The 15,321-nt window shown below is 38.8% G+C and overlaps 1 protein-coding gene across 1 annotated transcript in view; it reads left to right on the forward strand.

Annotated features, from left to right (window-relative positions):
* Positions 1-6,981: 6,981 nt before the first annotated feature.
* Positions 6,982-15,321, forward strand: part of xirp2b (xin actin binding repeat containing 2b) — a 105,623-nt gene continuing 97,283 nt past the window's right edge. Inside the window, exon 1 of the mRNA XM_043694502.1 lies at positions 6,982-7,656. Within this exon, the coding sequence (XP_043550437.1) occupies positions 7,447-7,656 (210 nt within the window). The 5' untranslated portion in view covers positions 6,982-7,446. The remainder of the gene's footprint in view (positions 7,657-15,321) is intronic.

Below are 15,321 nucleotides of genomic sequence, written 5' to 3' on the forward strand. Positions count from 1 at the left end.
GAGATCTTCTTCCCGACCTCTCCGCCCCCACCCTAGTCTGACCTATTACCCTCACCTCGTCCTCTTTCCACCTATCACATTTCCAACGCCCCTCCCCCAAGTCCCTCCTCCCTACCTTTTATCTTAGCCTGCTTGGCACACTTTCCTCATTCCTGAAGAAGGGCTCATGCCTGAAACGTCGATTCTCCTGTTCCTTGGATGCTGCCTGACCTGCTGCGCTTTTCCAGCAACACATTTTCAGCATTGGTATCTATGAGTCCATCAGCAACAGAACCATGATCAAACAAAATCAGCAACTTCATGGCCCAACATATCTCTCATTCTACAATTACCCTCAAGCTAAGAGATCAATCCCGGCTCAATGAAGAGTGTAGGAGGACATGTAGGAGGATATGCAAGAGCAGCACCAGGTATACCTAACAATAAATTAACAACAGAAAATGATGGAGAAACTCAGCAGGTTGGACAGCATCTGTGGAGAGAGAAATAAGGAATATCTATGCACCTGTGGAGAAAGAAGTAAGTAACTTCCATGCTTGTCAAACTTTCTTGTGCCATAACTGACCTATAATTCCTCTTTCTCCTTGACTACCTTGTTGTCTCTTCTTATTCTGGGTTGTCTTCTCCCCTGCTGAATATTATTTCTGGATCCCACCATCTGCCGTTAGTTCAAACCCTCTCCTACAGCACTTGTAACCTTCCCCACTGGTCCATCTGGTTCAGATGCAACCCATTGAACTTGTTCAAGTCCCACCATCCCAAAAATGGTCCATATGTCCCAGAAATCCAAAACCCTCCCTGCTGCACCATCTCTCCAGTCGCACATTCATTTGGACTTACCCCCTATTTCTACACTGATTAGCATGTGGCACCAGATGTAATTCAGAAAGTTCTATCTTTTGGGCCTGGCTCATTAATCTACTTCTTAACTTCTAAATTATGCTTCAAGGACTTTGTTACTTTTTCTACATTTGTTGTTTGTACCAAATATATCACAACCTCTATCTCTTTGCCCTCTTCCTTCAGAATGCCCTATAGCTATTCAGTAACATCCTTGACCCTGGCACCAGTGAGACAACATACCATTCAGGAGTCTCCTTGTGGCCACAGAGATGTCTGCCTGTTACCTTTACAATTGAACTGGCTACATCAAAGCCTTACCATTCTTCTTCATCCCCTTTTGTCCAGCAGACCCACCGAAGGTGCCATGACGTTGGCTGTCACTGCTTTCCCCTGCACAATCATCACCCTCAAAAGTATCCAGAATGGTACATCTGTTAGAAAGGGGAATGGACAAAGGGGAATCCTGTACTTACTGCTTTCTTCTACTCTGTCTGGCAGTCACCTATGCCCTTCCTGCCTGCCAGTCTTCACCAGTAGTGTGAAGTACCACCTCACTGAATATGTTATCCATGAAATCCTCATTTTTAGACATGCATGGTGCTGCTCCTGACATGCCCACTTGCATTCTTCTTTGAAAAACTGTTGATTCCCTTCCCTGATGATGATGGTAGTGTCGGGGATAAATTGGGCCATGAGCTTGCAGATTGTGTTGCATTACTATTCAGTTGCTTCTGATAGTCATAGAACCTCATGCAGATCTACTCTTTAGTTACTAGATCTGTTCAAAGCCTTTCACGTTTTGTATAATATAGAGCCATAGGATAGAGCCATGCAAAGACAGAACTTCACCTCCACAAGGACATGTGGTGGTCACTCCTACCAATAAAGGAAATATGTATCTGCAGGAGACAGACTGATGAGGATGGATTTAAGTATGTCTTTGCTTCTTGCAGATTCCCTCGCCATCTGCTGCAGACACAGTCCAGTTATGAACAATGTGGACTAATGTATATAGTGAAACACAAATGGCATCAATTACAACCAAATGCCCATCTCATGCAGCTCTTAAATATGAATCCAAGCTCAAAAGAGTCATATTGAACTCAAAATATTGGCTGTATTTTTCTCTCTACAGTTATTGGCAGCACTTCCTATTTTTATTACTATATAGGATCCTATTTCCACCCAACCAGCTCTTTGTGGTGGGCTGGGAGCCAAAAGTGATGGTAAAATGGCAGTTGATGGCATCAGGAAGGCAACCAAACATGTTCCTGACACTACAGAATGCTTCCAAAAACTGCACCAGTGGGCAGACTCAATAGATCAGAGAAGCAGGTCATTCTCAGTTAATTGGTTGTTGCCAGTAATATTTCCTTCATGTCCCACCATTCACCCCTATGAGTTCAAGACCTCATTTTGCTTTCAATGGAAGGATCTACAAATGCAAGTAAAATTCTGTCTTTCATCTCTCTCAGCACATCATAATCCAGCCTGATAGAGGAATGCAGAAACATGGTATTCCTGGTCTGAGATTGTAAACATAGGCCTTGTCAGGGACCAATTCTGCCACTTACAATGTTGAGTAAGAAGTCCTGCAAGGGATCAAGACCTGCTGTCACTAAATCTCTATCGTTTTCAACCTTACAATAGGGGTGTAACCTGCATATCTTTGGACTGTGAGAGGAAACCAGAGCATCCAGATGAAATTCACAGAGGCACAGTGAGTATATGCAAACTCCACACAGTTGCCTGTGGCTGGAATTGAACTTGTGTCCCTGGTGCTGTGAGGCAGCAGTGACAGTTTGTCAACAATAATATGTGCCTTCCTTCAAGCAAATAGTGTGCTATTTTACTTGGGGTGGGTCATAAAAACTTGCAATGCCTGTAAAACACAAACACTTTATTATTTCCTCTTGGTCATACATGGAAATACCCAAGAACTTGGCTTGACTTTAAGAATATAACCTGATTAAATTTTAATTTTTTTGCAGTTTACATTGGAAGTTTGACAATGATAATTCAATAACATTCTGTTACAACCAAGTTACAAGGGGTGAATTGACTTTGTCTCACTCCTGGATAAATTAGAACTGTGTTTGAAGGTATAAAAGGAAGAAATATTGCCAAATCAGTGCTAAACTATAGCAGGGAATTTCCAATTTGCATTCAAAGTGAACTTTGATACTAGCAGAACAGCAAGGGGCAAAATAAGAACAGTGATATACTTCCATTTCAGGATGGTGATTGACTTGCAGGGGAACTTGTAAGTGGTGGCGTTCCCATGTATGTGCTACCTTTGTCCTTCTAGGTGGAAGTGGTATTGGGCTTGGAAGGTGCTATCTGAAAAAAACCTTGGCAAATTTCTGCAGTGTATCTTGTAGATTGTACATACTGCTGCTGTTGAACATCAGTGGCAGTGGGAGTGAATGCTTGTGGATGTGGGACCAATAAAGCAGGCTGCTTTGTCCTGGATAGAGTCAAGCTTCTTAAGTATTATTGGAATCGCACTTATCCATGCAAATGGGGAGTATTCCATCATACACCTGATTGTATCATAGATATTAGCCAGGCTTTGGGGAGTCAGGAGGTGAGTTACTTGTTGCAGAATGCCTAGCCTCTGACCTACTCTTGTCACTACAGTATTTATGTAGCTAGTCTGCTTCAAATTCTGGTCAATCACAAATTCTGGCACAATGACACAAATGCTACTTGTTACTTTTCAGTCAAGCCTGGATATCACCAGGTCTTGCTGCATTTGTACATAGACTGCTTCAGTATCTCAGGAATCATGAATAGTGCTAAACATTGCACAGTCATCAGCGAATATGCCCACTTCTGACCTTGTGATAGAAGGAATATTATTGATGAAGGGGCTGAATCTAAATGAATGCAAAAGTATTTAAAAGACCCTTTAAATATGCATTGCGATTTATCCAGGATTCAGCAGTGATAAAAGAATGTCTTAATACATTGGTTACTACCACCAGAGATTTTGCATGAATGCTTATTGAGTTGCTTGTAGAAGGACAAAATTATATTCAACAGTCAAACTGGAGAATGCACTGGAGACATTTCTGGTGGAATTCCTTGAGTGGTCTAAACTGTCACTGATTTGTAATCCAAGACTTGCACTCAGGCAAAGCTCCTGCAAAGCCAACTAAGGTGAACTGGACAAAGTATCTCCCCAGCAATGTCCTGTTTTTTGCAACTCTCAAATCTGAGGTGAGGGGAGAACAAATAAAATTCTACAAAGACACTTTGGAGTTTTCGTTGAAGACTGGCAGAGTTGATATTAATAACTAGGAAGGGCTTGCCATCAATCATTCAAAATGGATACAACTTTTACATTTTCTTTGAACCCACGCACCTTACTGCTGAGGTAGAGTGTTTGCAGAAAAGACAAGAATAAGGAAGCAAATTCTGCACCCAGGATCTTACTACTTCATGGAACATCCTGCCCATGTGCCCAAAGATCTGTGGGTTATGAATCATCGTCTGATATTACATGAATTTTGTGGTAAGCATATGAAATCCTGAGCAGATGCCATACTCAAATCAAGAGACAGTGACAATGACCATACTGCCACCTTCCCAAATAAATTATATACCCTTGTAGTAGTATACAGTTATCCATGTTATTTGTGACAGTACTAATAATCTCAGAAAGAATTGATTATGTCAGGTGGACACGATAGTCTGTTATAATAATGTTCAGCTCCGCCATATTGTGATGTAATCCCTTCTGAAGCCATTGGATGACATATCAAGGATGACATTATTTAACCCATCATATCTAACAATGAGCAACCCAACTATCTCACTCTTCTGTCATTTTCCAATATTAGTTCAAATAAATATTTTTCCCATTCCTCTTTGAAAGTTAATCTTTCCCATCTACTCCATGTCCTTTCAGACAGTGCAATCCAAATCATAACAAATCACTGCATAAAAAAAATGTCCTTGCCTTACCTTTAGTTCTTTTGCAGTCAGCTGAAATCTATGCCCTCTGGTTACTAACCATTCTGCCACTGAAAACAATTTTTCCTTGTTTATAATGTCAAAGCCTTCATGATTTTGTTCACCTCTATCAAATCTCCTCTAACTTTCTCAGATTCTAAGAACAACCTCATCTGATCCAGTTAAGTGAAACCCAATTACTGCTGACTGTTGGAATTCTGAAAGTAACCTACTGTATTATTTATAATGATTGGGGCAAATGGTTTGTTATAGTGAAAAACTTGTTATTGATACAGAACTATTTGAGAACTGATTTTTTAAAACTCTAGAGCATTTTGCAATGTCCAGTTAACAATTGCTGCACAATTATGAGTGAAAACCACTTTTGTAGAAATAACAAAGTATATTGTTAATAAATGCAACTCATTGCATTTGATCAATTTACAATATTTCTTACATAATCAAGAGTTAAATTCTACTTCAACCAATATTATTTTACATTCCAACATATCCAGTCAAGCTGTGACTTGATTTTTAAGAAAAAAATCTGCAGCATGATCTGAGAACCAGACTAACTGCAATAAAATATCTACACACAAAGACAAACACTGATCTATTTTCCTTTCAGGCTATTATAAAAATACTTTCAATGTGTATAGGACTGCAATTGAATTAACTCTCCATCATATTAATAATTATTAATATGGTTACTGATGAGTTAAGTTGTATTGTATAACAAAGCAACATGTTCCAGACCAAATTTATCACATATTTTTAGTGACTTGAGAAAAAAGTTATGGTTTAAAGGACTGTGTTGTAAACTGAGTACGTAGGAGTAACTGATCTGTGCAGCCATTGGCTCCTTGCTTTCCTTTGAGGTCTCTTAAATAATGCATTGTCCTGAGCGGGATATTGGAGATTTTGTATCCTCAGCTATCTGTTGTCAGATGTGTGTCAGACCATCATGCTGGGTGTTCATTAGTTTAATGAGTCCTGAGAACTGAGTGCGATCTTTACTTTTTAAATTTTATTAGATTCTAAACTGTTGTTGCTGCAAATGATACTGCTTTAACTTCAAAAAGAAAATCTATGGTAAGAAAAGCAGTAGAAGAATTGTTTCACTGTAACTTCATAATGGATTTACATTTATTTTAATGCAGATCTAATTCATTTGAAAAATTAAATAATTTTCTGATGTAACGTCTTTAATATTAGGATTATGTATGAAGAACTATTTTGCTTCAGTAAATAGAGGCAGAGTTTTATATTGCATTTTGTTGAAAAGAGTGATGATTTTATTACTCAATAATATATGTTTTAAATCAGGCATTTAACTCCACAACTGAATATTTAAAATATATAGTAAAGTACATGTTTAAAAATAATGCAGATAGTAATCTGAAGTTATATTTTAATGCAAAACAAATGCTACTGCAACTCTTGCCCACACAAGGTCAATTATGGAGTTGACACAATGGGGAGCAGTCGTGTGTGGAAAACATTCACTCAATGACATTGAATTAAATAACAAGAGTAAGTTATTAGTTTCTGCTCACATGCAGTTGGTTATTTGTCAGAATGACCGCCCCAAATGTTTGTAATCAGATTGTACCTTTTGCTATTTTTATAGGTTTATAAAGCTCCAGGTGAAAGGGCATACCACCTCCAATCACTATTATTCAGGTTACATGTATTATATTAAATGCATTATGGCACAGTGTATACAGTTTCAGACTTTTCTCTGTAATGTGATATTCAAGACAGTAAAGCCCTGCTTTTATTGTAATTTCTAAAAAGTTGCAGTTTTTTTGAGACACGGCAAGAAAAAAGGTACCAAATTGGCAAAGGAGCTTGTGGGTTACATATTAAGTGTTATCTTTAGAAGGCTGATGGCAGGGTGTTCATTTTCTTCTGAGCATTTACTTAACAAAAAGAGAGTTTCTAAGTAAAACTGTTACGTGGCATTATTCCATTCAAGGAAGTGCTGGGAATTCACTCTCTTCCTGATCTGGTTTCCTGTTAGCTGGGAATTTTCACTGCAAGTTCGGCAGCGTTTGTTGAAGGTCAGCTGTATTCTTGCTGCTTGAAGCAAAATCAGGAAAATGTTTTTGAGCTTGAGTTTTCACATGAAAGGGCTGTTCAGTTTAAACAAATTCATGCTTTTGCACAGCTGAGGTTTAGCCACAAATGAGATTTATTTCGTAAACACATACTTTCCTTATGATGCTTCGATTCTCTTCCATATGTTTCAATTTTGACATTTTCTGACTTGTAGGAAACCAACTTGGCAGAATTCCAAACAAAGGAGGGTTCACTGAACCTTTCAAAGAAGAAGTGGGAGTCTTGTGATTTAATTGCATCGCCCTCAAGGAATGTCTTTCGAAAATCGTATGAATTTTTACCTCAGTCTGTTTCCAGTAATTTGAAGTTCCTTCTGGACACTTCGTTCGATACCAAGCTTTCAGACAATACTCAAGAGCTTTTACAGCAGCCCTCAACAACAGTTTAGTCACCAGTCTGCCATTCCAAGGATATCAGCAATTGTAATATAAGTACCAGAGTTGGAATTTCACTGGTAACATTACCGAAGACATCCTGTGTTCAGACACGATAGCTTACCTGCTGAGAGTATAATTTCTACAAAATATGGAAATTGAGTCAGAAACCAGAATGCTGGAGGAAACACAGAGAAAGAACATCTCAATTTCACCAAAATCCGCACAAGAAATAGAATCAACCCAAAATGAAGTTGTTAAGGAAGATCTACAAGCTGCTCGAAGGATTGAGAAATTTGCCATTCCCCTAGATGACCTGAAAATGCTGTTTGAGAGGTCAGACACACCAAAGAGCAAAAAGGTAACATATTCTTTGTACTGTACCATCTAATTACGGAAAATTACAGACAATATTTGTCATTTTGCCTCAGTTTATTTTAAACATGAAGGCAATAATATAAATTATTTCAGGCAATTAGAATCTTTAAAACTGATTTTTAAAACATCCTTATAAAAGATTGCCATCTGATGCTTTTGCACAATTACATCCAGTTGATTGATATTTTCCTTTGTCTATTTGTTGCTTTAAAATAATTCAACTCATTTGGGTTGGCATATCCAGAAAATTGAATTTGGCTTTGAATTAAACAATTATCTTTAAATTGCAACTATGCCCAAAGCAGCCTAATCTTGCAGTTTGTAGCAGCAGATTTCATTGCATTTCAACTGAATGAAATATCAATTGTCAATAATTTATGCAAAATTAGCTAATAGCTATAAATGTAAATATTTCAAAAACTTTTATTGTCACTATGAATCACCAGATTAACAGATTTATGGAAAGAGATAGTCAGAAAACATAACAACCAGCAAACACCAGAAACACTAACTTCATCCAAATATCAAGCCTGTACAAAACAGGTATTACTAACAGGTGATAATGGCCTTTTACATAATTTAACTTGCAGCAACAAGCACAAAACTACACATGTATGCTGTGTAGATGCTGTAGATGGAAAAATGAGATGTCTGACACGTTACTGAATCACAAGAGAACAGGGAGATTCCAGGTTCAATACTGTGTAGGCTTTGAACAATTTGGGGATGGTGGTGGGGAACAAGCAAGGTTGCCAATCATAACCATTGCATTTTGTTGGAAACATTCCTCATATATGAAAACCAGGTAAAATCAGTTGGAATATGCCTTCTGATAACTATCACATTTTGTGTAGGCTTACATGTGAAAAACGTCCGCAGCCCAATTACAGGAAAGCTGCCAGTGCTCACATGTCTGTACTTAGCCTGAGTTAAAACTTGCACAAAAAAAATGCAGAAAAAAAGTGAAGGGAATAAAAGTAATAAAGAAGGTTGTGGTGCAATTCCAACCATGTTACAAAGAGATCAGTAAAATGAATGTGCAATTTTGAGATATGCATACCTGAGATCCTAATATGTGACCTAATTGAATAAAGTTTATTCTGATATTTTGTAATTAATTTGATAAAAGTTGAAACAATTTCAGTTTTTTTATAACTCAACAATAGGTCTTATTTGGAATATGGACTGCTGGCCTTTATCCAGAGGACTAGATTACAAGGATGCAGAAATTTGCTGTTATACAAAACCAAGTTAGACTTCACTTGGAGTACCGTGAGCATATGTGGGCACCATACCTAAGGAAGGATATGTTAACCTTGGAGGTTGACTGGACTTCAGGGATTATGAAGACAGATTCTACAAGTTATGTCTGTTTTCTCTAAAATTGAGAAGGCTAAGGGGTGATCTGATCAAAGTCTTCAAAATAATAAAAGAAAAGACAGGCTAGATAAAAGTAAACCATTTCCACTGGTTGGGGATTCTAGAATAGGGGCTATAATCTGAGAATTAGTGCCAGACCATTCAGAAGAGATGTTAGGAAACTCTTCTACACACAAAGGGCAATAAATGTTTGGAACTCTCTTCCACAAAAGACAGTTGACGCTAGATCACTTGTTAATTTAAATCTGTGGTGGTAAATTTTTGTTAAGCAAAGTATTAAGAGATATGGGCCAAAAGCAGGTATATGGAGTTGGGCCACAGTTCAGCCTTGATCTCACTGAATGGCAGAACAGGCCGGAGGAGCTGAATGGCTTACTCAAGTTCCTATGTTCCTGAAAAATGTATTCTTAGTGATATGGACCAGACCAAACCCCATCAAGGAAACAGCATAAACTCTACATTTTCTTACTTTAAAGACAAGTACCTTGTGTTGCATTCCAAATACCATTTGATTTGTCGAACTATTGGGCTTGAAATAAAATGTACTTTATTCATACACTATTGTTAAAATGCAGACAAAATAAAAGAAAAGGATTGGCTGAACTGTAACTCTGTCAAAATAGTTAACAAATTAATAAGCTACTCACTAACTGTTCTAGTATGGTAACACCCCATAAGCACACCCTTGGCAAAGACAAATTCAGTAACATAAGTTGTCTCACGTGCAACTCTAGCAGCAGGAAGAGCGTTCAAGCTTATAGCTGTAGCAAAGAGAGAGAGAGAGAGAGAGAGAGAGAGAGCAGGGGATGTAAGAGCTTTTACAACCTCAACAGCTAAACTAAAAAATCCTGGTTCTGTGGGAATTTGACTTATCCATTCAGGCTGCTTCTGTTGTTCCAACTTTGAAAAAAGCATCCACAACCTCACAAGCAATGTACTTTATTATCTTGAAACATTATTATCTTTATTATCTATACCTCCATCTCAACCTCTGTTCATAAAAACAACAGAACAAAATACACGGATGTCAGTATTGATCAGTCAAGGAAGTGAACATACTGTTGTTGGGCACTGTGCTATGTTAATGTCACATCTCTTAAAACCTTATTATTGCCACTCAGACACTGCCTTTAATGGTTTATTTAAAAGGGAATTTAAAAAAAAAAGAGTGGTAGTTCTGAATATTGTTTCAAAATATTGGAATGAATGAATGATGTAAATGTACTTTTATTTTGTAAAGTATGAACATAAAATTAACAAATAAGATGGAAGACTTTGCTCTCATACAATGTAGCATAGATTCCCCGTGGAAATTGTTAATTCAGATTTGATTAACTCTTTTGTGTCACAAGTTTGCATTTGCTTAGCAATGTTTTAACAAAATAATTTCAGGTGCTTGAACAAGGGGCAGAAATATATGAAAGTTGAACAGAACATTTAATTGTAGTCATAACACCACTTTCCTGCTTATTCCCCATAACCATTTGTTCCATTGTTAATCAAAAATCTGTTCCCCTCAATCTTGAATATATTCAATGACCTCTATTGGTCTCTGGAGAAGAGAATTCCAAACACTGACAGCTCTCTGATGAAAAGTATTCTCCTTGTGTCTGTCTTAAGTGGGAAACCTCTAGTTTTGGATTTCCCTATGAGGACAAACATACTCTCAACATCTATTCCGTGAAACTTCCTCAGATATATTTGAATAAGACCATCGCTTATTCTACTGAACTCTAATTAGTAAAGGCCCAAACTGCTCAGCCTCTCCTTATCAAGAAAACAGCTCCCCCCACCCCACCCCCAACAAAAAGCACCTACTTTGCCATTCCATGGATGAAAGACAACATAAGTAATTCTTCATGGTTCATACTGTCAATTAAGACAATCCTCCCAACCTTTGTGTTCCGTTTGCCTGGCCCTCTCCATCGCCATTTTGTGTGTGATCTTCCCCATGAATTATTTTATTTAACTCATAATCTCCGAGCATTACCCCCTGAGTTCTGGGCCTATAGCCTAGCCTTGGTGAAAACAAGGACTGCAGATGCTAGAAACCAGAGTCTAGATCAGGAAGGGCTTTCCTGATAAAGGGCTTTTGCCCGAAACATCAATTTTCCTGCTCCTTGGATGCTGCCTGACCTGCTGTACTTTTCTAGCAACACTCTAACCTAGACTATAGCTTAGCGTTGTCAATCTTCATGTTGCACTGTTTAAACTTGGCCAAAGCCAGGATGATGGTGACTGTCAATGTTCTCCCCCACCCCACTCCCATCCATGGTAATCCATGTCCTAGACTGCACAATTGTCTCTTAATCTTATAGATATTTTCTAATCTGTTCAGAGATATTACTACATACCTCTTGAACAGGTAAGACTTGAACACAAGGCTCCTGGCTCAGAGGTACAGACAATTATCTCTGCACCACAGTCCTTCTCCCAAACTTATAATTTGAGTTACCACCCTTCACAAGTATTGTCCTCTCTGCATGCCATTATACTGCCTCCAACGCCCACAACAAACTTGCGCAACTTTCTTAATACAGAAAATGACCTGCTTTAACTTTCAGTGAACAGACCCCAGTGCTGACCAAGTCCCATCTCACTGACTGACTTAGAAGAACAGCCCCAACTGATTAATGACTGGACTCCTGACTGATACCTGTATAGTTCCCCAACTGACATATGAATCCCCTGACTGGTTGCACAGTGGAGTCATTGACCATGGCATGTTCCCTTGAATGTAGTAACATGAATACCCTGACACAGTCTTTCAAATGTGTACATATGTCCAAATCCCTGGACTGACCTTGAACGAATGTGGTGACACCTCTTGACTGATGACCATTCCTCAAATGAACCGACAACTACTCTTATTTGACTTTAAGACATGCCATTTGGTTAAAGAACAGCCAATACATGTTTCCTCTGTGAGCTGCTGGAACATGGTGTTATTGTGACATTAACAAAGCACAGTGCCCAACAACAGTATGTTCACCTCCTTGACTGATCATTACTGACATCCATGACTCTGCCTGGCATACATTCAAATAATACAAGGCAAGACAAGGTAGGGCAGAGATTCTGTGAGACAAGATGAATTAGTGGCAAGTGGATACTTGCTCTGATTTCTACATCATGAAATATCATCATCTAGTTACTGTCTGTCAGATGGCAGAATAGGAAATTGTAGAAAATGAGACAAGATTAGATGAAAATGAGATAGAACAGTATAGCACAGTACAGGCCCTTCAGTCCTTGATGTTGTGCCTACATTTTATTCTATTCTAAGATCAACCTAACTTACACACACTTCGTTTTAGTCTCATTCATGTGCCGTCTCAAGAGTTGCTTAACTGTCCTGAATGTATCTGATTCTGCGACCACTGCTCGCAGTGCATTCCACGCACCCAACACTCTCTGTGTAAAGTACCTACCTCTGATATCTCCCCTAACCGTCCTCCAATCACGTTAACATTATACCCATCGTGATAGCCATTTCCGCCCAGGAAAAAGTCTCTGGCTATCCACTTTATCTATGCCTCTCATCATCTTGTACACCTCTATTAAGTCACTTCTCATCCTTCTTTGCTCCAATTAGCCAAGTCATAGCTCCTCGACCCTTCTTCTTAATACATGCCCTCCTGTCCAGGCAGCAACCTGGTAAATCTCCTCTGCACCCTTTCTAGAGTTTCCACATCCTTCCTAAAATGAGGCAACATGTGTGGTCTAACCAGGGCCTTATAGCATAAACTTGAGTTTCCCTCCTAATGAAAGTCATAAGCCTTCTTAGCAACCTTATCAACTTGGTTGGCAACTTTGAGACATCTATGGAGGTGGACCCTAAGATCCTTCTGTTCCTGCACACTGCCAAGAATACTGCCATTAGCCCTATTATCTACATTCAAATTCAACCTTCCAAAATAAATCACTTCACACTTTCCCAGGTTGAACTCCATCTACCACTTCTCATCCAAGCTGTGCCACCTGTCAATGTCCCATTGCATCATACAACAGCTCTCCACATTATCCACAACTCCACGAACCTTTGTGTCATCGGCAAACTTACTAACCCACCCTTCTACTTCCTCATCCAAATCATCTTTAAAAAATCACAAAGAGTGGAGGTCCCCAAACAGATCCTTGTGGAACACCACTTGTCACTGAGCTCCAGGCTGAATACTTTTGATCTATCACCATCTTCTGTCTTCAATGGCCAGCCAATTCTGTATCCAGACAGCCACATTTCCCATATCCCATGCCTCCTTAATTTCTGAATCAGCTTACCATGGGGAACCTTACCAAATGCCTTGATCAAATCCATATACACCATGTCCACTGCTCTACCTTCATCATTGTGTTTTGTCACATCCTCAAAGAATAAGGCTGGTGAGGCATGACCTGCCCCTCACAAAGACACACCGACTATCTCTAAGCAAACTATGCATTTCCAACTAATCATAAATCCTGTCTCTCAGAATCCTCTCCAATAATTTGCATACCACCAACATAAGACTGACTGGTCCGTAATTCCCAAGGTTATCCCTATTCCCTTTCTTGAACATTTGCCACCTTTCAATCAACTGGTAATACTCCAGTAGACAGCAAGGATGCAAAGTTCATTGACAAAGGTACAGCAATCACTTCCCTCCCTTTCCTTAGTAACATTGGGTATATCCCATCTGGCCCAGGCGACTTATCTATCCTCATGTTTTTCAAAATTTCCAGCACATCATCCTTCTTAACATCAACCTGATCAAGCATTTCAGCCTGTTTCATGTTTTCATTACAAACGACAAAGTCCCTCTCATGAGTGAATACTGAAGCAAATTATTCATTAAGGACCTCCTCTAAGTCCTGCAACTCCAGGCACAAGTTCCCTCCACTATCCCTGATTGACCCTACCCTCACTCTGACCATCCTCTGGTTCCTCACATAAGTGTAGAATGCCTTGGGATTTTTCTTAATCTCATCTGCCAAGGCTTTTTCATGCTCCCTTCTAGCTCTCCTAAATCCATTCCTCAGTTCCTTCCTGGCTAATTTGTAATCCTCTAGAACCCTGTCTGATCCTTGCCTCCTCAACCTTAAGTAAGCTTCCTTCTACCTCTTGACTAGATTTTCCACATCTCTTGCCACCCAAGGTTCCTTCACCCTTCCATTCCTTCCTTGCTTCAGTGGGATAAACCTATCCAGCACTCGCAGCAAGTGCTCCCTAAATGGCCTCCATGTTTCTGTCATGCATTTCCCTGAGAATATCTGTTCCCAATTTATACTTCACAGTTCCTGTTTAATAGCATTGTAATACCCCTCCCCCAATTAAATACTTTCCCATACTATCTGCATGTAAATTAATGCAAATAGGCCTCTCAGCACTGAATAGTGAGATTCTCATTTTGCAGGTGAAAAAGTGAACACTTTTTTCTTGAAGTAGAGATTCTCCTTTTAATTGTCTTGCCACATTTTCTCAGCTGACTTGTCATTGCCCACATCATTCAAGGGCTGGGAAACCTCAGTCCAAAATCTTCATATTCTGAACTAAGGTAATTTATTACTATTGCACTGATATCATTCTTTATTAGCAGATTAACCTCCATTTCCTTTACTCCCATTCTTTAAGCTGTCAAATATCACTGACTATTTAGGATCAACCTCTATTGCCACATCTCCATAATGGCTATTATGGCGTATTCATGTATTTCCATTTGTATTTTCAATTCAACCATTTTCTTGTGACTTCTAGAAGCATTAAGTACAGAATATTTATTTCTGACTTTTTATTGTTTTTGCCTGTTTTGATCTTATTTGCTTGTGAAAGGTTATGTTTGTCCACTCTGTCCCTTCCTGTCACCCTCTGGTTATCATTACCAAAATCATTATTCTCCACTATCATCTTATCTTTTCCCTTTAATTTTCCAAATTTTCGATGAAATGAACCCCTGCATTCACCCTACTATACAGTTTGAAAACTTCTCAGCACTAACTATATGATAGATGAAGATACTTGTACCAGCAAGGTTCAAATTAAAGTTGTCCCTCTTCCCCCAGTTCTTGTGCCAGTGCCTAATTAATGAAACAGATTTTTGCCACACCAATCTTTGAGCCACACATTCAAAGGGGAAACAAACAGTAATCAGTAATTAAATATGCAGCTGGGAAATTATACTGAGATAGTGTTAAAGAGAGACCAAGGAAATTTTTTTGAAGCAAAGACAAATATTTCAAAATTGCTGGATTATGGAATGAGGAGGTAATTTGACATTTAACTTTAATATTT

Source organism: Chiloscyllium plagiosum, chromosome 7 (assembly GCF_004010195.1).
Source record: "Chiloscyllium plagiosum isolate BGI_BamShark_2017 chromosome 7, ASM401019v2, whole genome shotgun sequence".
Lineage (NCBI taxonomy): Eukaryota > Metazoa > Chordata > Chondrichthyes > Orectolobiformes > Hemiscylliidae > Chiloscyllium > Chiloscyllium plagiosum.